Source organism: Pipistrellus hanaki (assembly GCF_964339955.1).
Source record: "Pipistrellus hanaki genome assembly, chromosome: 11".
NCBI lineage: Eukaryota > Metazoa > Chordata > Mammalia > Chiroptera > Vespertilionidae > Pipistrellus > Pipistrellus hanaki.
In genome coordinates, this window is record NC_140513.1 from 2,022,215 (window position 1) to 2,048,887 (window position 26,673).

At 52.0% G+C, this 26,673-nt stretch overlaps 1 protein-coding gene across 1 annotated transcript in view; it reads left to right on the forward strand.

The window, feature by feature from the left end:
- Positions 1-78: 78 nt before the first annotated feature.
- The window catches only part of DDX31 (DEAD-box helicase 31), a 55,080-nt gene continuing 28,485 nt past the window's right edge, over positions 79-26,673 (forward strand). The window contains exons 1-14 of the mRNA XM_084898651.1: positions 79-301; positions 5,035-5,294; positions 5,394-5,469; positions 8,066-8,109; positions 9,114-9,184; positions 9,959-10,023; positions 15,544-15,588; positions 16,636-16,677; positions 18,030-18,094; positions 19,885-20,004; positions 20,119-20,225; positions 21,375-21,682; positions 22,563-22,730; positions 25,669-25,728. Of these exons, the coding sequence (XP_084754777.1) occupies positions 203-301; positions 5,035-5,294; positions 5,394-5,469; positions 8,066-8,109; positions 9,114-9,184; positions 9,959-10,023; positions 15,544-15,588; positions 16,636-16,677; positions 18,030-18,094; positions 19,885-20,004; positions 20,119-20,225; positions 21,375-21,682; positions 22,563-22,730; positions 25,669-25,728 (1,530 nt within the window). The 5' untranslated portion in view covers positions 79-202. The remainder of the gene's footprint in view (positions 302-5,034; positions 5,295-5,393; positions 5,470-8,065; positions 8,110-9,113; positions 9,185-9,958; positions 10,024-15,543; positions 15,589-16,635; positions 16,678-18,029; positions 18,095-19,884; positions 20,005-20,118; positions 20,226-21,374; positions 21,683-22,562; positions 22,731-25,668; positions 25,729-26,673) is intronic.

A 26,673-nucleotide genomic window follows, 5' to 3' on the forward strand; every position in this document is an offset into this window, starting at 1 on the left:
CGCGGCTGCGGTCACCGGGGGCGGGGCGTGTGAGCGCTCCCGGCGCTGAGGGCCCGGAAAGGGGCGCGGCCGCAGGCGGGGGCGGGGCAGCTACGCGGGGTCCTCGCGCGGGTCCCACGTGAGCGCCAGCGGAGCCACGGCCCTAGTTGTCGAGGTCCAGACGCGCCCGCTAGTCCGCGAGTGTCCGTGCCTCCCGCCCGCCATGGCAGTCACCGACGGAGCGCCCCTCCAGCTTTCCGAGCCCGCCGCCGCCGCCGCCGCCGGGACGTCCTCCGGGCCCCGCGCGGCCCCGGCGAAGCGGGTGAGTTCCCACCCGGCCACAGGCCCGTCCGCACAGGCCCGACAGGCCGCCGGCCCCTGGGCGCGCTTTGGAGTGGTTTCCGGAGGAGGGGGTGGGGCGGGGGAGGGGGAGTCGGGCCGATTCTGGGGGTGTCGCCGAGCAACTGGTGTCCGAGCGCCGATGGCACCCCCCGCCCGCGGGGATGCCCCCGGGGGCCAGAGCGGGCCGCGCTGCGGGCGGATGGAGTCGGAGGCCCGGATTGGAGGCCGCCGCCCCTAGAAGTTAGGATGGACGCCTGGGCCCGAGGCCCAGCCCTGGCACCACCCACGAATCGCAGCCGTCGTTTTCTCGACCGTGAGGGTCTTTCGTTTCAGCATCGAGGATTAGAGACCAGCATTTCTTTTAAGTGCGTTCGAAAAATGGCATCGATGTCGTCCCTGGGCAGGGAGGGGGAAAGTAAATACACACTCGCCAACATAAGTCCCCCACCAGGGAGGGGAGAGAAGCTGGAAACTGAACCCTAGCCAGAGCGGAAAACTGGTTTCTAGGATGATGGATGGGTTCCCTCCTAGAAAAGGGGAGGGGTTTACGGCAGAAAATCTGTTGCAAAATCTCGTTACTTCCAACAGCAGAAAACGCGCAATCTCTTACCAAACGGGGTGTGTGTGTGTGTGTGTGTGTGTGTGTTTTCTTGGAAAAGCAACGGATCATCCTGTTGAAAAATTTTATTGGCACGTTTCAGTGCAGCCGAAATTCCTTGAGTTCTTATAAGCTAACACCCAGAGTCTCGCTTCTCTTTGATGATTTATTTTATTTTATTTTATTTTTATTTTGTTTGGGTGCGTGTGTGGCAAACTTTAGGATTTGGAAGTTTGGGAGTAAGTTTTCGGCTAGCCAGTGGTGTGGCAGCATGGGGGGGAGAGGGGAGAGGGAGGAGGAGGGAAGGGCTGAAGGGGAGAGTGTGGTATTTGGAGTGAGAGACCTGGGATTAGAGGCCAGCCATGCAACCCACTAGCTCTGTGACCTTGAGCAAGTTACTTCACCTCTCTGATCCTTACTTTCCTAGCCATAACATGAGGACAGTAACTTGTACTTTATGTGAGGTTGTTCTGAGGATTAAAAAGGTAATATACATTAAAAACTGGACATTTCCTCAGAGGCATTTAATAAACGCGTGATAAAACATAAACAAGGTCGTATGGGCTCCATTTTGTGTGATAGAATTGCTACATCGTGAGGTCGGTGGGGCGCTTGTACCATGTACTTGCCTTGTAACTAGCACGAAGGAAGCATTTACTGAAACTGTTGCATAAATAAACAAAGGATGTCTGAATTTACCAGTGTTTGAACTATTGTGTCCAAAGGTGTTAATGAGGTGATGACAAGTGTCTGCAGCGGTCTTATCTACATTTTCATTTGTGTCTTGAATGAGAATTATGCTGATCAAATTTGCCAGTAGCCTGAACTTGGGGTGGGTAGCTAATACACTGCATTTGGAAAGACTTTGAACTCGGTGTAGAATATTTTCTTAAGTTTTTCCCCCCCTGATTTTTTAAACAAAATTAATAATTTTGAAAATATTAATAATTAGAAAATTCCAGAAGTAGATTTAAAAACACATACCCATAAGCTGGTTAACATTTTGGTATATATATTTATATATCCTTTGTAGAAAACAACTCAAAACAAAGTAGGGATCAAATTATTCATGATGCTTTCTAAGGAAACATCATACAATTAATAAATAGTACGATAGCATTTTCATCAGGAACCTGGGCTGTGAGTCCATGCCGGGCAAAGCCTGACTCTGTGGTCCGGGGGCAGCTTACCCCACATCTCAGAGTTCTCAGCTCAAAATGAGATGATACCCACCTGTATTGCTAAGTGAGTTAATTCACGTAAGCACTAACTACTCAGAATGTTATTAACATCAAGGACGTGGTCTCTAGACTTCGGGCTGGAAGGCCCCCAGAGGCCATCTGCCGTAGCCCTCCTGTTTCGGGGCAGGAACAGCCTCAGAGGAGTGATTTGCTTAAAGCTGTGCAGCTGAGTTTGCATAGATGTAGATATGTCCTTGCTCCCCTGCTCAGATGCCACCTCCAGAAGCATTCCTGTCCCCGTGCCACGGGCTCTCGGAACCCTGTGCACCGGCCTCGCCTGTGGTTCATCTCGAGGCTTGGATTTGGGGTTTTGCACTTTGTCTCTTTCCTATGTGCTTCCTCAGGAGGCTGGCAAATCTTTCAGCTTTGTATCCTGCACATTTCATTCTGCTGAGTGGTCAGTACTTCACGATAATGTGTTGTGGATTGGGGGAAGCTAACAAGTGGTTGGAAAGTGTCCAGATTGCGGAAAGGGAAAATTCCATTGCGTGTAGTTCGTTCACCTTACATGCATGTGTAGAGCACACAGTTTGTGTCAGGCACGAGCCAATGCAGGGGACGGCTGGGTGGCGAGGAGATCGGGAAAGGCTCTTCGGAGGACACGTCAGCCTAATGTGGAGGGTGAGGATTAGTTGGCCAGCCAGAGGGAGGCCTGGAGACATGGTGTGGGAACAGCATGTGCAAAGGCCCTGAGGAAGGAGCGTGGCACGTGCTAGGAATTAGGGACGGCCAGGACAGCAGCGGGTACAGCTGAGACTGGTGAGATGGGCAGAGCCAGGTTCTGGAGGGCTTTGTAGATCAAATTACAGATTTTTTATTTCAGCCTAAGAGCCATGGAAAGCCTGTCTCATAGGCTTAACTCCTCTGCGCTTGCTTTTAGAGAGAAGCTGGCATGGGAATAGAGGGCGAGCGGATGGTAAGGGAGCTAAAATTTGTGTCCTACTTGGAATATTTAGCCCAAAGGGGAGGGAGAAAAGCAGTTATTGGTGTAGGAAGGAATATTACGTGCAGAGCAAGAACTCGTTCGGTGCTGCTGAGGAAGATGTTCAAGGCGGCAGATCCTGCCTGCAGGTCAGAAACAGCTTCTAAACCCACAGAATCCGCCTGCCTTGAGGGATGAGACCAGAGGGGTTATTAGACAGCAACTGCCAGGCCACCTGTCAGGGAGCCTGGGGGAGGGAGTGTGTGCGCTGGGCGTGGCCTTCCTGGCTTTTCAAGCTCCAGCTCCAGTCGCCCATGCTCCATGGATCGGATAAAATCTGCGCATTTCATTCTGCCTTGCAGGTGATTCAACACACCTGAAATTTGACTTCATCTCTTTCTTTGTTTCTTTTTTAACCTGAAAATGCATGCACTTGGGACTTTGTAAAAATAAATTTATAAAATAAAGTATGCCAGTACTTATGATTAATACTAAATGTTTGAAGTGTGTTTTAAATTACTTAGATATAGAAGACCTTATGGTTGCCAGGAACAAATAACTATTATTGGTAGGTTAGTCTGAAGTGAGTTGTTATGGCTAAAACAAGCTGGTGTGTGCCAAGCTGGCGTGACTTAGTGGTTGAGCATCAACCTATTAACCAGGAGGTCATGGTTCGATTCCTGGTCAGGGCACATGCCCGGGTTTCGGGCTTGATCCCCAGTAGGGGGCAGGAGGCAGACTATCAATGATTCTCCCTTTCCTTCCTCTCTCTGAAATCAGTAAAAAATATATTAAAAAATAATAAGGGCCCTAGCCGGTTTGGCTCAGTGGATAGAGCATCGGCCTGTGGATTGAAGGGTCCTGGGTTTGATTCCAGTCCAGGGCACATGCCTAGGTTGCGGGCTTGATCCCCAGTAAGGGCATGCAGGAGGCAGCCTATCGATGATTCTCATCATTGATGTTTCTAGCTCTCTCTTTTTCTTCCTTCCTCTCTGAAGTCAATAAAATATATTTTAAAACTAAAAATAAAACAAGTTGGTGTGTACGTGAAAGTCCTCATTTCAAGCTAAGAGGAAAATAACATTCCCAGAGAAACCAAAATTCCAGAAGAGCAGGCACTGGCTACTCACATGATGTTTTTCTTTCCCTGGGTAAATTGGAAGAGAAGGCCAAAGAAAATGGAGGAATTGGATGCCTCTCCTCCTGGGGCGGTTGGACGGTGTGTACTTAACCACATTCACGTTATGGAAATAGGAATCACCAGGCAAGGAAGTAGCCTGGTGCCGTGGCTGCAGTGGTGACCAGGTGGGGAATGGAAAGGAGGAGACTTGGAAGTCACTGCGGTCGAGTGGTGGGTGGGACAGGACTCCCCATTGGAATGGAAACTGCCAGTAGGAGTTGTCTCCACACCACCTGGATCTGGGGGAGCAGCCCGAGGGGCGGGGGGTGGTGACCAGCTCTCTGGGGCACAGGGTGGAGGTTCCTGCTCCCTGGGCACGGGCGGGGCGGTGTCCCGCGTGTAGTCACCCGGGCTTTGTTGGGAGAAGAGATTGATTCTCTCCCACGGCTGCTTCTCAGGGAGTGGCTTCCTGGTGATGTGGCTGACTTAGCAGGCACGCTTCTCCCAGCATAAAGCTTCTCCCAGCACAGACTCGCTGCTCCCTTCCCGCCCCTCCCCTCTTCGTGGCTGAGTGGGTGGTTAAGATGGCTGGTGAGGGCTCAGAGAGGAGTGAGCTGAGCTTTGGTGGGGGGATTTGTGTGTTTTTTTTGTTTGTTTGTTTGTTTGGAGGAAAAAAGCCGAGGCAAAGAGTGTGATGCAGGCCCTAAACTGTTGCTTGCCATCTGGAGCCTAATGATCTCTGCGGGGCTGCCATTCCGCGGGCAGTGACGCTTCACTCCGAGGCCTGTCTTCATGGCCTGATGCACCTCTCCTGCTCTTTCCTCCGGGACAGCGCGCACAGGCCGCCAAAAGGAAACGCCAGGCGCCCAACGGGGCTCCCGCAGCCAAGCGGGGCGCCGCGGCCTCCCTGCCCGCCAGGAAAGCCGCCGCGAAGCCGGCGCCGCGGGGCCTGAAGGGGAAGGGGAAGGCGCAGAAGGTGTTTTCTCGGAAGAAGGCTGTGGCTGCTGCGGGGGAGAAGAGCCAGGAGCAGAAGCCGGCCGTGAAGACTTCGTCGTTGTTTAAAAACAACCCCGAGATCCCCGAGCTCCCCAGGTACGGCGGGGCAGCGCACCGCGGGAATGAAGGGCCGGTGGACTCGGGGGTTTTCTTTGTTGGTTGGAGCTCATGCCCGATTTTGTTGGTCATTTGCAGACCTGAGGTGAAGCAGGTGCAAGAAAAGGTGTTTTCTTCGGATGCTTTTCATGAGCTGGACCTCCACCCACATCTGGTAAGTTCCTCTCTGCGGTTCAGGGGTCGCTGGTTTGGTGTGCTTATTCACTCAGAACGTCTGAAAGGCAGTCAAGGGGGGACATCCCTGCTCAGGGTGTCTGCTCCCAGTTTCCTGTGTGAGCTCAGATCCGTAAGGCGTGCTCCCAGGGCAGTGTGGTGAGCGGCAAGCTCAGTTCGCTATGTCCCTATCCCCTCACCCGTTCCCCCCCTTGTTCATTGTAGGACTGGGCTCCGTTCCCCCCTCGCCCCCCCAGTTCAGTGTAGGACTGGGCTCCATCCCCCCCAGTTCAGTTAGGGCTGGGCTCCATCCCCCCCCAGTTCAGTTAGGACTGGGCTCCATCCCCTCCCCAGTTCAGTGTAGGACTGGGCTCCATCCCCCCCCCCCCGGTTCAGTTAGGACTGGGTTCCATCCCCCCCAGTTCAGTGTAGGACTGGGTTCCATCCCCCCCCAGTTCAGTTAGGACTGGGCTCCATCCCCTCCCCAGTTCAGTTAGGACTGGACTCCATCCCCCCCCAGTTCAGTGTAGGACTGGGCTCCATCCCCCCCAGTTCAGTTAGGACTGGGCTCCATCCCCCCCAGTTCAGTTAGGGCTGGGCTCCATCCCCCCCAGTTCAGTTAGGGCTGGGCTCCATCCCCCCCAGTTCAGTTAGGACTGGGCTCCATCCCCCCAGTTCAGTTAGGACTGGGCTCCATCCCCCCCAGTTCAGTTAGGACTGGGCTCCATCCCCTCCCCAGTTCAGTTAGGGCTGGGCTCCATCCCCCCCAGTTAAGTTAGGACTGGGCTCCATCCCCCCCAGTTCAGTTAGGGCTGGGCTCCATCCCCCCCAGTTCAGTCAGGACTGGGCTCCATCCCCCCCAGTTCAGTTAGGACTGGGCTCCATCCCCCCCAGTTCAGTTAGGGCTGGGCTCCATCCCCCCCCAGTTCAGTGTAGGACTGGGTTCCATCCCCCCCCAGTTCAGTTAGGACTGGGCTCCATCCCCCCCAGTTCAGTTAGGACTGGGCTCCATCCCCCCCAGTTCAGTTAGGACTGGGCTCCATCCCCCCCAGTTCAGTTAGGACTGGGCTCCATCCCCCCCCAGTTCAGTTAGGACTGGGCTCCATCCCCCCCAGTTCAGTTAGGGCTGGGCTCCATCCCCTCCCCAGTTCAGTTAGGACTGGGCTCCATCCCCCCCAGTTCAGTTAGGACTGGGCTCCATCCCCCCCCAGTTCAGTTAGGACTGGGCTCCATCCCCCCAGTTCAGTCAGGACTGGGCTCCATCCCCCCCAGTTCAGTTAGGACTGGGCTCCATCCCCCCCAGTTCAGTTAGGGCTGGGCTCCATCCCCCCCAGTTCAGTCAGGACTGGGCTCCATCCCCCCCAGTTCAGTTAGGGCTGGGCTCCATCCCCCCCAGTTCAGTTAGGACTGGACTCCATCCCCCCCCAGTTCAGTTAGGGCTGGGCTCCATCCCCCCCAGTTCAGTTAGGACTGGGCTCCATGCCCCCCAGTTCAGTTAGGGCTGGGCTCCATCCCCCCCAGTTCAGTTAGGGCTGGGCTCCATCCCCCCCAGTTCAGTCAGGACTGGGCTCCATCCCCCCCAGTTCAGTTAGGACTGGGCTCCATCCCCCCCAGTTCAGTTAGGGCTGGGCTCCATCCCCCCCAGTTCAGTTAGGGCTGGGCTCCATCCCCCCCAGTTCAGTCAGGACTGGGCTCCATCCCCCCCAGTTCAGTTAGGGCTGGGCTCCATCCCCCCCAGTTCAGTTAGGGCTGGGCTCCATCCCCCCCCCAGTTCAGTTAGGGCTGGGCTCCATCCCCCCCCCAGTTCAGTGTAGGACTGGGCTCCATCCCCCCCAGTTCAGTTAGGACTGGGCTCCATCCCCTCCCAGTTCAGTTCGGGCTGGGCTCCATTTACTGGGCTTTCACTCAGCCTCCTCATTTCGGGCAGATGTGACTGGCTCTCCGGGCACAGATGTCACAGCGGCCATAGTGGGTTCTGAACTGCTGAGGATCGTCTGTGGTTATAGGCATCGAAGGAGAAAGAGACTATTTTAACATGCATTTTCTCCAAACAAACCCTTTTTTCTTTCCCCTGCCTGAGTGTGCCATGCTTGTGAGAAAGGAGAGAAAATCCACGAACGTTAGAGATTCCCTTTGCTTGTGGGGTCCTGGCTTACCTCGTCCTCCTCCAGGGTGGGTTCTCCCTGGCTCCCGCAGGTTTGAGCGGGTTTCTCAGCCTGGCAGTGGCGGACACCTTGGGGAGGCAGCTCATTGTAGGGTGTTGAGCGGCATCCCGAGCCCCTGCTCACTTGGTGCCAGTAACCCCTTCCCAGTTATAACAACCAGAGCGTTCTCCGGGGCCGCCTCGTGGGGCAGAGCCACCCGCTGAGCACCACGGCCTCGCTGGAGCTTAGTTTGATCATGGTAACCAGTCTCACCTGTGGTGGGTTTGTTGTTTTTTGCATCCTTATTTCCAAATAAAAATTTATTTATATTTTGTATAAATTTATACTAAAAATTTGATAAAGAATATATATATACATATATGTGTGTGTGTGTGTGTGTGTGTGTGTGTATATATATGTATGTATATATGTATTTTTTTCCTTCTCTTTCAGATTTCCACACTGAATACAGTCTTGAACATATATCATATGACCAGGTAAGAGTTCCAGGCGAGTCCTGATTGTCTTAGGACTTAAGTGGGTAAAATTGTATGAAATCTGAATTGTCTGTGGAGGACTGAGCCAGTATGTGTGTGAGTGTTGGAGAACACACCAGATTATGGACTGTGGAGGGCTAGCCCTGCCCCTCAGCCCCTCGGTTCCCCCACCTGCCAAACGGGGAAGCTCTCAGCTCCGCACTGCAGGTCTCTGGCCTGGAAGATGTCTGATAGACCTCGCTGTTGTTCGTGCTCCCTGAAAGTAATTGGTTAAGAATACAGAGCGGATCGTGCAGTTTCTTAGTAGTAAGAGGTAGTCAACCTAAAAGCCAGAAGTGAGTGTTCGGTTGGATGTAATGGGATACTGAAAATTTTAAAATGTTTGTTAGTAACGGAGACTCCCAGAAACGAGAGCAGAGGCGAGAGTCCCCTCTGAGTGCGTGCTTCTGTGGGTAAACATAAGAATGTAAGCCCCTCATCATTGTTTTGTTCCGTTTTGTCAACCAAATTTCCATGGTTCCGCTCCCCTGTCAGTGCTGGTGTTTAGACACACACGGACACAGGCCTCCGTGTGTCCTGCAGCGGGGCCTTGCTTTTCTATGGCGGCAGCTGGTGCTGGGGCTCACAGCCCCTCACTCCTCTGCGGGGATCTCCCCTCACGTTGTGCCGCCTTTCCCGTTCCCCTCCGCACGGCAGAGAGCAGGGCAGGTGCTTCACGACAGCTCCAGGCTGCCACACGCTGTCCCGTTTTAGTGTTAGTTGGTGCGATGGGATGGCCAGCCTCCAGCTTGCCTCAGCATTTCAGCCGAGTTCCAGAACCTTCACTGAGGGTTTTAGTCTTCTGCTCGTCAGAAATGTCTCAGCATCTTCACTGGAATGTGTCAGTAACTTCTGAGGAGGCAGCGGTAGAGCAGCGCATGGGCAGTGCGTTTTGCGTGTCCTGCCTGTCTGCCGTAACCGCCGGTGACTGTGGATAACCATGCTCTCTCTTTTGGCGGCCCCAGCGTCCAGAAGCAAAGCATTCCCGCGCTGCTGGAAGGCAGAGATGCGCTCGTGAGGTCCCAGACGGGCTCAGGTCAGCGGCGTTTCATTTCTGCCCTCCCTCCCAGCATGCCAGCCTGGCACGGCTAGGTTAGATGGCGAGGCGTCTGCTCGTGGTAGTGGCTGCTTTGTTTTGTGGGGGAAGGGGCGCCCTGGATTAGTTCACGTAGTGAAAGGAAGCGTGAGAGTCAAGTTCTGCTCTCGTTCTCAGAGCCTGTCCCCCCCGCCTGTGCGAGCTGCCCGTCCTTACGCACTGGCCATGAGTGTCCTCTTCTGCGCTAAACAGTTCTGCCCCGAGCGCACGCTGCTTAGATGCAGTCGGTTGCTCAGACGTGGAGCACTGCTTTGGCATGTTCCAGAACAGCCCAGCATGTTCTTCTGACCTCCTGTGCTCTTCATCAGCTATTCTCCACTCCCCCCAACTCAGCTGTCATTCAGGGCGGAGGAAGCCCAAAGTTGTTGCCATCCTGAGCCTGGCCCCTCCCCCTGAGCACCACGGAGGACACTTATTGGCCACAGAGCGCATTCAAGAGCTTAGCCTGCTTTAGAGGAGAGCTGTCTAGCCTCCGGAGACAGCCCTCAAGCCTGTGTGTGGTTTAGGGGATGTATCTCCGTGTCCCCCGCGGGAGGGAGAAGGAGCTGGAGGAGGACTGAGTGCACAGAGGAGGGGAGACAGCGGGCTCCCTCCTGCCTCTGGGCCGGGGGCTTGCTCTTTGCTTCCCCAGGTCCAGGGCTGCCCGCGGGGAGCAGGGCTGCGTTCCTCCCTGTCACCCAGGGGCTCTGCTTCAATGCTTTTCTCTCTTCAAAGGTAAAACTCTCGCCTACTGCATCCCTGTGGTCCAGTCTCTGCAGGCAATGAAAACAAAGATACAGGTGAGTGTCAGTGTTTCTCCGCTGTTCACGGTGCGTGAGAAAGCCTCAGGCGGAAGCACAGCGGCGATACTGGGACCGAAGACTGCCCCCGCTCTGCAGTTTCCTTACCTCTTCACTTCATTTCCCACACAGCACGCTGCCTGAGGATGTGCCCGCATGCGGCAGAGGAACGGTATTCCCCGTCACCAGAGTAGGCCTAGCAGGGACATGTGTCCGATGCTCCCGGATGTCAGACCGGTGCCAGATGCTTTGCCTGTGTGATCTTGAATCTTTAGCTGCCTCGGCCCCACCGAGTTGTCAGTATCACTGTTACCCCGGGTTTACATGAGAAATGGAGGCTTGGGAAATCAGTAACTTACCAGACCGTGTGGTGAGTAACGGGGAACTGCATCCCTCCTCAGTTCTCTGTGCTCCAGAGACACGCTCTTGTGCCTGAGAAAGGCGACCCTTTTATGTAAACGTGGTTTGTCCTGAAGAGTAGGTGTGGAAATAAGCACCCGATTAGTGAGTTTGACAGTGCGCCGCCTGGCGTTGAGCATATTCTAGAAGCCTCCAGATGAACCGTTAGTTTCACAATTGGGTCCTTGGTTTCCCTGGGAAGCTAGTTAACCACCGCCTTCCGCAGACATAGGTCTCATCTCAAAACCCGGCCAGGGGCCCACACACAGCCCTGCCTCGCCTCCAGAGGAAACGGCGAGGTCAGAGTGGGAGTGAGGTGCGTTCACAAGCAGATAAGAGCTAATTGGTTCTTTTTTCTCCGTTTGGACACCCAGGATTAGATGTGTCAAGCCCATCTGATAGTCGAGTGCCAAAATAAATAATGAGAGTGTTGGATTATAGCCCATAAACTTAAACAAATTCCACGAGTCCAAACTGATAGGAAGAAATGATTGAGTAAATAAATGGTGGAAGGGAAAACCCTTCCTCAGAGTAGAAATGCAAAGGAAAAATGTAGAATGAGAGATGGAAATAGAGCAGCAGCATTGGCAGGCGCCTCAGTGGGTGTGTTTCAGGCAGGAACCATCCGGATGCTAACGGGAGTGGGTGGAGGTGGTAAAATTGGGTATTTACATGGTCTCAGCAGCTCCCACAAGGCACCTCCTCACAGAGGGAAACAGTAACCTTCCAGCGGGAAGCCAGCTGCCTCCTGACCAAGCCGTCCGCTGGCGGCACCAGCTGGGCGTGGGCCTCACGGGGCCTCGTGGGCCGCCAGTCCGGAGGACGCAGCTCCGCTTCTGTAGTTTTCTTGTCCAAAGCACATAACCCGAATTTAATCATAAGCAAACATCAGCCAGACCTAAATCGAAGGATATTCTACAAAGCAGCTGACCAGTAAGTACTCTTGTTAAAAAGTATTAAGATCACAAAAGACAAAGAAATACCACAAAACTACCCAGATTACGAGACAGAAGAGATGTGAGAACTAAATGCAGGTCTGGTCCGGAACGGGATCCTCTTCTGGGGAAAGGACAGTAGTAGGTCAGTTAACGGGATGTGGTTAAGGACTGTAGAGGATTAATAGTGTTTAATCAGTGTTAATCTCCTGGTTCTGATCATTGTCCTGTGATTTTGAGAATCCATACCCTCTGAGGCAGCGGGGAGAAGGGTTGAAGGGAGTTCTGTGTACTTCTTTTGCAATTTTTATTGGTTGGCTGGTTGATTTGAGAGAGAGGAAAGGAGAGAGAAAGAGAAACATCAGTTTGTTGCCCCACTTATTTACGCATTCCTCGGTTGATTCTTGCATGTGCCCCGTCTGGGGATGGAACCTGCAGCGTTGGTGTATTGGGACAATGCTCTCAGCAGCCAAGCTACCTGGCCAGGGCTGTGAATTGTTTTGTAAATCTGAAATTATTTCAAAATGAATCAGTTTAAATTTTATTTAAACTCTATGTAAATGATTTTAAGTGAATAAAATAGAAGTCGTACACAATCATCCAAATTATGGAACCTTCTAGAGCCAGTAAAAGTGCCATTTTTTTTTTTTTTCAAGAATTGTGAACTTGTGTTCTTACCATTTGATTGAAATAAGGCAGGTCACAAACGGCACATAGAACATGACTGCAGCTTTGTCAGTGGTGAGAAAGTCTGTGCATCTCTACAGAAAAGATGAGAAAGACACTTAGCAGACTGGGCGGGCTGTTTTCTCTGGTGCTAAGTGAGATCTGTGTTTTGTGCGGTGACGGCTGCTTCCTTCCCTGGCGCCCTGGGAGTCAGAGGGCTTCCTTAGCGTTGCACTTGGCACACAGGAGAAGTGGGTGCCTGGCACCTCGAAACTGGTCTCCTAGATGGTGACTGAGGACAGGAGAGGTCAGAGTTCACACTGGGGAGCCGTGTGGCGGGCAGCTGTGCTCAGTCTGAGCGTGACTCTAGGCAGAGCACCTCACCCTGTGCCCCACTGACTCCACGGTGCCATGGCGACTGCAGGGCCTCTCTCCTGGGCTGGGAGCGAGGCAGCTGGGCGCACGGGGAGGGCTGGGAAGGGTGCCTGTCACCGGGGAAACCTGCTCGTGGTGGCAGCTGTCAGCAGCAGCAGCTCGCTGCCAAGGCTGTGTAAGGGCAGTGGTTTGATTCGCTTAGATTCACAACCGTTAACAGGCCAGGCAGTTCTTTTAATTTGCTCAAATATTTTTAATATCAGGAACGACTCATTCTATTCAAGACTGAAAAATTCTGTAGAGAGTTTTCCAAGCCCAAATCTATCTCACTTATTTCAAATGATCTCCACGGAGACCTTGGAGTTCCCGTGAAGTGATGTGACCTGTGGAAATCACGTGTGGAGGGAGCAGCACAGCCAAGGCCCCTGCGGAGTCCTCACTTTGGGAAGAAACAGGAAGGGCCGCTCTGCTGTGCGAGCTCGCTCAGCCCTTTTGGCTGATTCTTCTGACATCACACCACCCTCTCACTCACTCCCGCTCCCGAGGATTGCTTTGCTCCCTTGGCGGCTGTGTAGTGACACCCTTGAAATGTCAGAACCTCCTACCGTCACACTGGGGCGCGTGGATCCCGTTGTTCTAACATGTTTACTGATCCTCGCCCGGCGTCAGCGCAGTCTCGCCGAGTTGATGTAGAGAACAGACGGCTCTAGTTTGAATTCCAAATCCTTTCCTCCTCACGGGTAAATGTCTCCGATGCAAACATGGGAACCGTGCTTGTGATTGGATTTGCTGCTAAGTCTGCACTTCCCGCTGCTCTGGGTGTTCGATCAGTCACTGTCTGTGTGCACTCCGAGGTGCAAGGCATGTGATCTCGGGGCCTTTATCAGATCACTTCGTTTTCTTCGTGCATTGTTATTACTGTTATTATTACTACCCTGTTTCCCCGAAAATAAGACAGTGTCTTATATTAATTTTTTCTCCCAAAGTTGCGCTAGGTCTTATTTTCAGGGGATGTCTTATCTTTCCATGCGCTAGGTCTTATTTTCGGAGGATGTCTTATTTTCGGGGAAACACGGTATTACTGTCACTACTTTTCGATATAATGTAGATGGCAAATGAATGTAAACAGCATCAAAAACATTTAGAGTGAAAATCAAGTCACTCCCTCCCCTGCCTTCTCTGAATGGGACGTTCTGTCGGGACGCAGGGGTCCTTGTCCCCAGTCTCCTGCGTGTCCTCCCCGGAGCACCCTCTGAAATGCGAGCATGTACAGTCCTCGTGCTGCTTTAGCGGAAGCATTTGCTTGTCTGATACACATGGCTGCTCGTTATGCTGTTGTCCTGTGCTCTGCTTTTGTTCACTTAATGTGTTTGGGGAGAGTTTCTTATCTGTTGAATAAGTCTGTGCTTAAAGGGCTGCTCCGTATCCCACTGTCTGTGTGGACAGTGAATTACCGACTCGTCCCTTCATTGTGGGATGTGCGTTTTGTTCAGTATTTTACTACAAACGGGGCTATTATAAATACTCTACATTCTGGAAAATACAACTTTATGTACATGTACCAGGGTATCCTTTAGAGAAATTCCTACAAGTGGAATTTGCATTTTTATTTGCTAGCTAATGTCAAAATTGACCTTTAAAGGAGTTATACCAATTTGCACTCTCACCAACATTGTATGAGAGTTCCTATTTGCCCGTGCCCTTTTCCACACTATCGGCTGTTTAATTTTGCTCATTTGACAGGGGAAAAATACTGTGTAATAGTTGCAATATGAATTTCTCCTAGGAGTAAAGTTGAACATCTTTTTATATCTGTAAAAGCCACATTTTGAATTATTTCCCTAAGTTAACTTATGTACTCCTCCATTTTTCTTTTTGAATTGTTTTCTTTTATGTTTTTATTTTTAGTTGAATTAAAGAACTTCCTTATAAGATAGGGAAATTGGCCTTTCTCTTATGTGTGGGGTAATTTTTCCCCACATTGCTATTTGACTCTTAATTTTGTTTGGGTATTATATTTTTATTTTGAGATTTTAAATTTCTATGTGATAAAATTTATTGGTGTTCCATAGTTTCTGAGTTTTATGTCATCTATAGAAAGGCCAACTTAATTCCAAATTAATTTTTTCTAAATTTTTTTCTAAAATGACCTTTGAATTATCCATTCTTTTCCTGATACAAAATGCTCCTTATTCCCTAAATTTCTCCATGTATTTTAGTCTACTCTAGACCCTATTTGCTGTTGGAAATCTCTATATATCAGTATCAATTTTTCAAAACTATTGTACATTTAAATTGTTTAAATATCTGATGTTTTTCAGAAATGTTTTGATTATTCTTGCACATTTATCTTTTCATATGAACTTGAAATCAGCTTGTTTGGTTACATTTTTTATTTTACATGTGCACATAAATGCCCATATGAATTTTTATTAAAGATTGCATTACATTTATGGATTGATTAGGAAGAATTCACTTATATATAATAGCCAAGAATAAGATACATCTTTACATTTATTCAGTTTTTATTTTATGCTCCTCGGGTATTTTAAAATTCTTATTATGTAGATTTTATACCTTTTTGTTACGCTTATCTTTTTTGTTGCTCTTATAACTGATTTTTTTCTCCTTTGGATTTCCTAACTTTCTCTGTTAGAAAGCAGTTGATTTTTATATATATTAATTTTGCATTTAGTTAATTGATTTGTCTTTTTTATAATAAAGCTTCAAATTATTTTTTTTAAGGATAAGATATTTGCTAATAATGACAGTGTTACTCATTTCCTACTTTGCAGATTTTTACACATTCTTTCTCTTGTCTGATTGCATGGGCCAGAACCTCTGGTTCCGTGATAATGAAGGAGGTGGACCCTCTTGTCCTTTTTCTTTTTTCAATCTTTACCTGAGGGCGTGTTTTTATTGATTTTCATAGAGGAAGGGGGAGAGAAACATCAATGGGTTACCTCGAGTGTGCACCCGAAGGGGTCAGACTAGCAGCCTCTGTGTGGACGGGATGATCTGGCCAAGCCGGCCGCCAGGGCTTGTCCCTGTCCTGGCCCAGACTGCTGGTGGTGTGTTACCGGGGGCCTCTGAGGTCCTGGTGTCGGGCCCTTCACTCAGAGCATTTCTTTCCTCCTCTCCCCAGCGCGGCGACGGCCCCTACGCGCTGGTGCTGGTGCCGACGAGAGAGGTAAGCAGCCGCAGTCCGGGGCGTGTGTGCAGTCTGTCCTGGGGGAGTTTCTCTCTCTCCGTGCCAGCCCTCACGGGAGGGCCATGTTTGGGTACAAATCACTTTACGTGGCCCTGTCCTTTGCCCGGGACCATCCTCTGCTCCCTGACCAGAGAAATCCAACTTCTCTGAAAAAACCCAAGTTTCCTCCTCATCTAAAAACTGGGCACACTATAAATTTCTATCCTTTTAAAAGAAATTTAAATAATCACATTTTTGTACCCCTCACTCAACTTCATTAAAAAATAAAAGCATTCGGCCCTGAAAATGAACTTAAAAAACAAAAAAAACTACTGTGTCAACAAATGTTCCTGAAAGTTAAGCTTCTTGGCATTTTTCTTCGTTCTCGGTGGAAATCTCTTCTGCCTGGTACACTTTATTTGCCTGGGAGACAGTGGCAGAGGAAGGAGTGTTTTCTCTGTCAGATGTAACCACCTCCCTGCAGAGACTTGCTCATGGACGTGAGCGTCCTCTCACCTCCCGTCCTGCAGAGCCGTCCGCACCATCCATGGAGCGGCAGGCGTGAGGCTTAGGTTTTACCGCGGCGAACTGGCTGCGCCCACCCAGGACGCTTCGTGAATCCCGAACCCGTGGGAACTCTGTCTGGGCAAAGGGCTGTGGGCAGGCGACATGGAACCCCGTTCATTTGCATTCGATGCCGCTGCTCCATCCCCCTTCCTGTGGTTCCACCTCTCTCTAAAGAGCCGAGCCGGGTCTGCGCCTTCCCCTCCCCCCTTGTGCTCCGACTCGCTGCGCTCTGGGGATTGGGGCCAGCAGAGGGAGCACGCGGCACTGTGTGTCCGTCCATGACCAGGATGTGCTGTCTGCCCACAGCTCTCCCCGTCAGTCTCACACAAGGTGTATGTTTCCAGTCGATTCTGTGCTGGGACTAATTTTTTTTCTTGAATCTTAACTTGAGGTCCAAGTTTGGATACGAGTCACTTCACATCTAAGTTTCACAGAAAGGAAGAAGATGCCTTGCTCATTATAACTTTTTAATATTTACAGCTGGCGCTACAAAGCTTTGACACTTTCCAGAAACTGCTCAAGGTAAGGCACGCCAGGACTTCAGCTTTACCTTTTTCCCTGACATTTCGAGGAACGGGAAACACGCCGCAGCCTTTTCTTTGTTCTCAGAGAGCCGGCAGTTGTCTGCTTCCCTCCGCCCGGTGTCTGCTCCTCCCGGGAATGCTGCGGAGGCTCCCCCTGGGCTCTCCCTCACTAACGTCCTGCTTCTGCTTAGCAAGGGTGCTGGTGCTTCCCGGAGCTTAAAGCGCCCTTGTCTCCTTAGCGTAGGCACTAGCAAGCCACAGACAGTCACAGGTGTCCTCCCCGCAGCCCGGACTGGGCCAGTGCACAGCCACCTGAGAGGCTGCACGTGGGTTTGTGTAAGAGAGAGGGGCTCCGGGGCCAGCGCCGGCCAGCCCCCGGCTAGGTGGAGAATGCCCTGTCCTTCCTTTTATGGAGGCGGGCTGTGCCTAGGTTTCATTTTAGCCCCGAAGAGCACACAGCTTACTGACAGGTGTGTTTATTCAGGCTCCGGGGAGCACGGCATGAGCCATTCCCAAAGCTCCCATTCTGTCTCTGTTGGGAGGAGGCCACACAGCCTCAACTCCGGCTATTGCTGATGGCGACCCTGTGTGGCAGTGCTAACATAACAGTCCTGTCTACACAGGAGCACCTCCTGCCGTGAGAAGCCCGTGCCCCCCTCCCGATTCCTTATTTAATAGTTTTATTGATTTCAGAGAGGAAGGGAAAGGGTGGGGAGAGAGAGAGAAACATCAATGATGAGAGAGAATTACTGATCAGCAGCTTCCTGCGCACCCGTACTGGGGATCGAGCCCGCAACCTGGGCATGTGCCCTGGACTGCAGTCGAACCCAGGATCCTTCTGTCCGCAGGCTGACGCTCTATGCACTGAGCCAAACCGGCTAGGGCCCTTATTTTAAATCAGGGGTGTCGAACTCAATCAGAGAAGGGGCTAAAATCTAAAATCCAGCCTAAATCGCGGGCCGAATGGTTTACTGAACAGTCATAAACTGACAATGTCATAAACTGACAGCAGAGTGCAGTGATGACAGAGCGGTGCGGGCCACATTGCAAGGCCTGGCGGGCTGGATTTGGCCCGCGGGCCTTGTGTTTGACACATGTGTTTTAAATAGATTTTTATTGATTTCAGAGAGGGGAAGGAAAAGGGAGAATCATTGATAGTCTGTCTCCTGCCCCCTACTGGGGATCAAGCCCGCAACCCGGGCATGTGCTCTGACCAGGAATCGATGCTCAACCCTTGAGCCAGGCCGGCTGGGCCCCCTCCCCGCCCCTCCCCTTTGAGGAGGAGGAGGCTAGGCCTGCTCTGTTTGTGGAAACCGGCTGTGCACTGATTTCTGGCTATGTCTTCCGCAGCCTTTCACCTGGATTGTGCCAGGAGTGCTGATGGGAGGAGAGAAAAGGAAGTCCGAGAAGGCCAGGTAGGGGGTTTGTTTGTTAATTCCCTGGTTAACCTGTCTGTCCTTCCTTCCTGTTCAGTAAGACTTAGTCCTTCTAAACTTGGGCCCATGTGTAGGGACAGGCTGAGTCAGCAGGGAGCAGTCACGTTCAGACAGGGCTGTTTTTAAGGTAGTCATGAACCTGCGGGGGTTCCCATCTGATCTGGTCATGACCTTCTTTAAAAAAAAAAAAAGTTATATGCAATAAACATTGATATTTCAAGAAAACGATTTTAAATATAATAATGCTACATGTGGTCATGGCCTTTTTAACTCCACCCACCCGGTCCCCGCAGTCCCCCTGACTCGGTGCACATCCCCTGGTGGTACTCTGTGGGTACATTGGGAGTTAGGTGTTGGGTTTTTTTGTTTGTTTTTTATTAAGCTTACATAATGCTTTGCACCTTGCTTATTACACCCCAAAACATTGATTTCTAATTGTATGTTAGAACTGGTAATGGGTGTCAGTAGAAAATTGTTGGGACAAGTAAATTCCAAATTGCATTCTTTTAAAACAACTTTTATTGTTTTATAGCGTTGTGCTTAGTAACACCCAACTATGTGTGTAGCCTGTTCCTGAGGAGTAAGTTTTAAAGCGGAAATCTAAAAATACTGGCTAGGGTTATTTTCAGCTGTGAATGACAATGGCGGCAAACAGCAGTGCCACCAGCTCGGGGGCAGGTGTGTTTTCCCTTCACACATACTTAAGCCCGGCCGAGACTGACATGTGCTCCAGCGTTGGGGCTCAGGCTCCTCTTCTTTTTGTGCCTCGACACGTAGAAGGCATCGGATTACATAGTAAAGCTTCCATTTCCAAGGTCACCTCCCAGTGGAGATCCGCCCCCACAGCAGGAGCACAGGTCACCAGCCCCTCCCTCTGCAGGGACCCGGGGTTGCGCCTCTGTCCTCCTGTCTTGTTCTAGAGCGTAGGCTGGGGTCATGCTAACCTGAGGGGAAGCTCGACAACACACTCGGCTGGAAATGGGAGGCTTTGTTACCAGGGTAATGGGTGAAGGATGTGGGGAGTCATCCGTTAGATCAGCGTTTTTCGTTGCCTGGTGTGCCGTAGGTGCAGACAAGACAAGAATTTTGTAATTTTTCACTATTCTGTTTACTTAATATTTCATAATAAAGTAATTATAAAATACTTTCTTTGTGTTTATTTGATTCCTATTCAAGAGAATTACTTTACATATATATAGTCAATATAGGCACAGAGTTAAATTTTTTAACATTTTCTAATGGTGGTGTGCCTCGTGATTTTTTTCATGAAACAAGTGTGCCTTTGCCCAAAAAAGGTTGAAAAACACTGCGTTAGATTTATTCTACTGGTTTCTGGGCCAGGCCTGTTACATGGAAGTCACAGCAAGGGTTCAGTGTAAGAGAACATTCTGGGGCCGCTGGTTCCGCTAAGAGGTTCCCTGGCAAAGAAGCCTCAGGAGCAGGCTAGATAACCCTGTGTCCGGAATGTGCGAGAAGGGATCCATGGGCCAGGTAAAAGGCACCGGCTTACCTAGTAAAGATTCCTTTCAAAGTTAAGGTTTTGCTATTTTAATGTAATTGCAGATCTTAATACTTCTATTCTATGGGAGCAAGAAACTTGAGAGAAAAATAAAAACCGATCTTTGTATTCACTTGTCATCACGTTGGCCATGATTTCAGACTGTGGCACCTGCTGCTAGACACGCATCTGTCTCCTCCTCCTCCTCCTGGGTCTCCCATTGGTACAGCCCAGTGTGGTTTACTGTCTGACCGCATGTCATTTCCAACAGGCTCCGCAAAGGAATCAATATCCTCATCTCCACTCCGGGGCGCCTGGTGGACCATATAAAATCCACAAAGAACATCCACTTCAACCGCCTCCGCTGGCTGGTGCTGGATGAAGCCGACAGGTGAGGCTGATGGGGAAGCAGGAAGGGCCCGGGGAAGGCTGGCCGTCCATCAGGACTGCAGCCTGGGCTCCCTGAGGTCTGCCTTCGAGTAAACTTCTTCTCCTGAAACCGCAGAATCTTGGACCTGGGCTTTGAAAAGACCATCACAGTGATACTCAACGCGATCAACGCGGAGTGCCAGGAGCGCCAGAACGTCTTGCTGTCGGCCACTCTCACGGATGGTGAGCGAAGAGAATGGGTGCAGCTGCCAGGGGCGTGTGCGCCGCTGGCCCTCAGCCTCAGGCGGGGCGGAGTCTCCGGGTCCCAGGCTCAGGGAGAGGGCCAGCAGTGAGGGCCGGGCTGCAGGGGCCCGTCAGGTGGGGAGGACGAGGAGGCTGACAGCCACCTCCTGTGCCTGCGGGAGCCTTTCCCTGTGCCCTGACCTGCCGAGCGCCGGGCTCGGTCCTGACAAGGACAGCCTCTCGCCACGCGCACCGGTACTGCGATCAACCTGCCTTTCTCCTGAAGCGGCGTAGGACCTCAGGCTCCTGTCCTTTAGGCTCATTTCTGTGTTTCCTCCTCGTAAGCTGGAGCTTCTTAGCTGCCTTTCGTAGACGGGACGCTGGGCTTGGCCGAGTGGCCGCTCTGCACCAACCCCGCAGCAGGCCCTGTCTCAGCGGCAGGACCGCTCCTGTGTCGTGTCTGCTTCACTCGGCACACAGCTGCCACCAGCACGCCTCATCGGCACTTCTGAGTGTATTCCAGAGAGCATTAATTTTAAGATAATCGTGGAAAACAGATTCTGCGCTCAAATAGTTTGGGAAATGCCACACATTACCTCCTCTTGGAGATTCGTGGTGCGCTTCACACAGTGAAGGTCCCCAGAAGGCCCGTAAAGCCTGAGGGGGGATTGGAGGGCCTTTTTGTCCGGCGTTTCATAACCACAGAACCCTTTGTCGGGGGAGCAGAGCCCTGTCAATGTTCCTCCCTGGTTTCCCACAGGTGCGAGCTTAGGAAGGCCGGTGTGAGGGGGGGGCCTGGGCTGTGGGAAGAAGTCCGGGGCCCACCCTACCAGATGGACATCTGTGCAGATCAGTGTGGCCCCTGGTGAAACCCGTCGGGAGTTGCCTGGATCAGTGGTCGGCAAACTGGCTCACAAGCCGCGGTTTGCCGCTCTGTTGATGAATGAGTTTGCCGACCACTGACCTAGACTCTCGATTCCAATAATTGCAGGCTGTTGTTCCTTGTGATTAAGCCCCTATTCTCGTGGCCGGCAGTTTGCCGACCACTGGCCTAGTTCGCGCACTTGGCATGTGTGGTGTGCCAGGACGTGCACAGGGACCAGCTCCCAGCGTGGCTGTCACCTGTTGTGACTTCTTCGCTTTCTCCAGCTGTGACACGGCTCGCTGACATTAGTCTGCACAACCCAGTCAGCATTTCTGTGGTGGACAGAGACCTCCGTGAGCTTTACCTGACCGATGAGGAGTCTTCTGACGACTCTGACTCACTAAGTGACGACAGCGACTTTGACGATGACGATGATGACGACGACGACGACGACGACGACGACGACGATGATGATGAAGAAGAAGAGCTGGAAAGCTTTGCGATTCCTGAGGGTCTGGAGCAGTACGTGGTGGTGGTTCCCAGCAAGCTGCGGCTGGTCTGCCTGGCGGCCTTCATCCTGCAGAAGTGCAAGGTAGGACGGGCCAGGTCGGCTCCGAGGGAGGTTGGTGCCGTGTGTGGGGCACTGCTCGCAGCCGCTGAGACAGCTCTCTGGCCTCACTGCCGGTGGGTGTAGTGGTTCCAGGTTGTGGGGAAGCTCAGGGGCCAGTGGTTGCCATTACGTTCTGCCTGAAGTGTCTTTCCTGGGACTGATGCTGGGTGTGAGCCAGAGCTAGGGGCCTGTGCTTGCGTTTTTACAGGACGCCCGGTACAGGCTGTCCTCGGGTTACATCGGATGTACATCATTTCATGGTTATGTCGCCATTTCCCATTTATTTATTAAAAAAAAAAAAGTTCAGTCATTTCTACATACATATGTGCTTTATGTTTTTTATTGTTTACGACAAGTAAAGGTCAAGAATCGTTACCTTTCTTTAAGTTTTTTTTACTGTTTCACTTCATTACTGCTGTGTATGTGCTCCATGTGAGTGACGTAGGTGGGTTCGTAGGAACGGATCTCCGAGGACCTGCTATATTTGTATATTTATCTGCTACTCTCGGTGGCTCTTCCTCTGGTACACGGGGAAACAGTAGGGGGCGGGCTTGAGAGGGAAGCTTCCAGATGCACTGCACGTGGTGTGTGTGCTGAGGCCTGAGAGAACGAAGAGCAGCGCTGATAGGCAGCCTCACCCAGAAGCATGCTCTTCCCAGTCTTGGGAGTGTGATCAAGGTCATGGCTGTCAGTTCCCTCTCCTGCCGTCTGGTAGCAGGGAGCCTCCGTGTTAATTCTGGAAATAACTCCAAGCCGTCTGTCTTCCGTTTCCAAACAGGGCCAGTGTGACTGTATTTTAGGAAAATGCTGGTTTTAGTGTCACCTAATAAACCTGTGGTGCTTTTCCTCTCTGTCCATGCAGTTTGAAACAGACCAGAAGCTGATCGTCTTTTTCTCGAGTTGCGAGCTGGTGGAGTTCCACTACCACCTCTTCTTCCAGACCCTGCTGGGCCTCGCGGCGACAGGGCAGTCACCATCTGGCGGCCCGCGATTAGCATTCCTGCGGCTGCATGGCAACATGGACCAGGAGGTGAGCAAGCCCGGGACCGTCCTCCTTCATCACGCCCTCCACGCTCGCACTGGCTCCACGGGGCTCGGGCCGGTGTCCCCTCACGTCCGAGGCAGGCGCACGGGGACTGGGCCGGGCCTCCTGCCGGGCGATGTGGGCCAGGGGAGCCCATTGTTCCGCCCGCCTGCTCCGGGGCTGGGCTCGTCCACCTGAGAGCTCGCAGACCCTTGGCCTGCATCTACCTCCACCAGCTGTTAAGGCAACAGAGCACCACTAAGTAGCTGGCACCAGGGAAGGGTTTTGCCTTTTTAGTACCCAGTGTGTAATTAGGGCTTGATGTCTTCAAATTAAGAGCATTAATGGAGCTAAATTGTGGCTCCCATATGGTACCGCTGAGCGTGACTGCTGTCGTTGTCAACAAGATGCAGCGCTCTCTCAGCACTTGAGGTTGCGAGAGGGTCTGTGTCTCGCTCTGTCTCGGCTCTGAGTACCATTGTGGTCCAGGAAGAAGAGGAGAATGTTGGCCTTATTTTAGGTTCTAAGCTGCAAAACTCGGTCCCCTGGGGAGTTGGGGCGGAGTGTGGAGTGGGATGAAGTCACTGCCTCATGCAGGGAAGGATGCACAGGGCCCAAGATCAGAGCCATCTTGTCCCGGAGGCTGTGACCAGCAGCTCAGGATGAGGGTGGGCTTGGACCAGAACCACATTGAAAAGGGGTAACATTTTAGAGTGTAAGAGACCTTAAAGGCCGTCAAGTCCTTTTCCCCTTTGGTTTTTGCTTTTTTGGTTTAGTAATTCAGGAAATGGAGGTTCAAAAAAGTGACTTTGTTCAAGGTCACTCAAGGACACAGCTTCTTATTTGCCACAGGATAGCATAGAATTTCCTATTTGAGCCTTTGTGAATTTTATCAGCTCTTTGTACCTTGCGGGTCCCTGAGTCAATCGAATTTGTTGATTCCAGAATGCAGTACATTGATGGTGTTTCCTTCTTTTCTCTTTTAATTAGCTTCCTAGTCCTCTGGGTCTGTTGTCACCAGAGGCATTCTGCAGGGGAGTCAGGTGACAAAGGAGCTGGATGTGGACTCAGAAGATCTGGGAATTTGAATAGATCACACAGGAGATTCTGTAGTCAAGTAGTTGGAGCTCTTACTGTAATGGCAGTCTCCGTGCTCATGGCTGTGTGCCATGGAGGCAGACCCCTGGTCCTGGCCCTGGCCCTGCTGGTCCCTGGCTGTGTGACCTCAGGGAACTCTCTGTGCCTCAGTTTCCAGGTCTCTAGAATGGAGCCAATAGTCCTATTTACTTCATGTGGTTGAGATGATTCACTGAGTTAATGCAGATAAAGTGCTTAGCACAGGGCTGGCTCATAGGCAGTGCTCAGTAAATGTTAAGGGTCATTATTGTTATTTCTCCTTCAGGAGTAGTTTCGCTCCTCAGCTTAGTAATTGCTAATATTTTACTTATATTGTTTTGTTTATTGAGAAGACTTCACAGGCCTCCCCACGAGTAGAGGATGGGAGGGAGTATCTGTATTTCATCTGATGAATACTGAGGTTAAGTGTCTTACCCCAGACTGAGCTAAAACAGCCCCAACCACATGCTCTTGGCCACTGTCCCACGTGACCTGGATCTCCCTGAATGATTGTCATGACCCCACCCAAGGTGACGGGCATTGGAGAGAAGTGAAGCTTGAAGTTGCTGCCTGGTGCTTGTCATGGAAGCTCAGGAGTTAGGATCCATAGGCGGGCTTTCAGGCGAGTCCCTGCTCCCAGGAACTGTTCTGATTGGCTGTGCTCTGCAGCCGTTACAGTGGCCCCTTAGAGACTGCTCAGCAAACCGGACCAACCCGGCGTCCTCGGGAGGGTCTGAGCGCCAGCTCCGGGCCAGCTCCCTGGGTCCAAGTGCAGTCGCCCTTTGCTGTGTGTGGGTGTTCCTTGGCAAGTTCCTCGGCCCCCGTGCCTCGGTTTCTCTCCCTGGAAAGGGGTGGAAATGGTACCTGCTCGGAGGGCCGTGGGGATTGGATTCGTAAAGCTCAGGCCAGCGTTGCGCTCAGTGTGCTGGTTGTCCATGTCGTCTGCGATGACACGGCAGTAATTTGGTCACTTCCCTTTTTTGTTGCCGGCAGGTGGACATGGCCATGGGCCAGCGGCTTGCGCCACTGGCTTTGCGAGTTCCCAGGAGAGCCTTTAGGTGGCACTCCTTTGGCCGGCGGGCTGCCTGTGGGACCTCACCTGGAGGGACCAATTCCGTGCACAGGCCTTACCCATAGGTTTATCACGGGTGTGTAGCGGACAGCGGTCTGCCACAGCCTCGGCCAACGGGGCATCGGCCACAAAAATGGTGGCACACCCACCCGGCTGGTTACTACCAGTGTCATCACGAGGAGAGGGTGTGGTGGGAATGACGTTCACGGATATTGCTTTCTGATAAGAGTGTGCTGCTAGTAGAGGCGTGTGGCCTCTTTCCAAAGCCCTCTTCGGTTATGCCGTGCACGGCCCGGGGCATGGGGTTGCCGGTGGTGGTGGTGGTGGTGGTGGTGGTGGTGGTGGTGTGTTTTGAGCGGTGGCAAATTGCATTTTCTTCCTTTGCCTTAAATGTCATTTTTCTACAGTTAAAATATAAGGGTTTATATATTTTTTTTACCTTTTTAAAAATTCGTCGTTAACCAAACTCCCCTGCAGGAACGGTGGGTTCTTCATTCCTCTCGCCCACCTGCAGGGAAGTGTGTCCCTGTGGGCTGTCCCTGCTCAGGGGTGGCCGATCTGAAGGATGGGCCCAGCCTGGCGCTGCCCTCCTGACAGCCCAGAGTCCAGTCCGGGGCCTGGTAGCTGTGAGCACTCATTGCTTCCTTCCTCCAAAGCCTCGGTGCTGGGCCCGGATGCAGTCCCGGCAGAAGGAGACTGGGAAGCACGGACCTGCTCGCTGGACTCCCTCTCAGCTGTGTTCCCTTGTCTTTGCAGGAGAGAACTGCAGTGTTCCGCGAGTTTGCGCAGCCCGGCCCCGGCGTCCTCTTTTGCACGGTACGTACCATCTGTGCTCCGGGGAAAGGAGCATTTCTGCACTTGGGGTTGCAGTTTCTCTCTGGACGATTTGCCTTGCAGCTGCCCCTCAGACAGTGGGATCCCCGGGCTCTTGGTGTGGCGGGGCCCTTGGCACTTCTGTGTGTCACCTGACTGGGTCACAGATAGCCGCACCACTGTGCAGAAGACTCGGCTATTTGCTCACTAATAGTGGCAGCTGTTGGTCTGAAAACGTGTGAATCTTGCTGATTTCTAGCCACCAAAAACTTGTAAATTACAGCTATCGGGAGTAATTAGAGCTGGGAACGTCTTTCCACAACAAAATCACTCGATGCACCTTGCTCACCTCCTTCCAGGAGCAGCTGCCCATGGGCAGTTTGTCTGCTGGCAGCTGTCATGTGCCCTCCTGTGTGCAGGCAGTTGCCTCGCCCCGATGCTGCCACCCTGGAGGCTGCCTGCAGCCCAGCGCTGGCCCTTTGCACGTCCCGGGCTCTTTCAGGATGGCAGGTCCCGCCTTCGACGGCCCTCCTCTGGGGACGCACTTCAGGGGCTTCGCTCGCTCCCGAGATTACGATCCCTCCGATGTGTGTCGTCGTGGTGATGCAGCTTAATCCCCGCTGGGGAAATCCCTGTCCACACGCGGGGAACTGCGCTGTGAATGCAGGAACCCGGGGATGGCGTGCTGGTGAGAGCAGATGACCACCCGCTAGGCCTCTAATGAATTACTCTTTAAGGCACTCCCGCTCCGGGTTCCATGGTACTGAGCGGCGGCTTCTCCCTGAACTCAGAGTGTATGGGTGAGCTCTCCTGTCTGTCCTGTGTGAGGTCATATGTAAGACGGCCCGCCAGCCAGCATGTGCCAATTCTCGTGTGGCACCTGCTGTGCCGAGCTGGTTGGCCAGACGGAGCATAGTTCTTGGGCGTGCTGGCCTCAGAGGTCTTGCG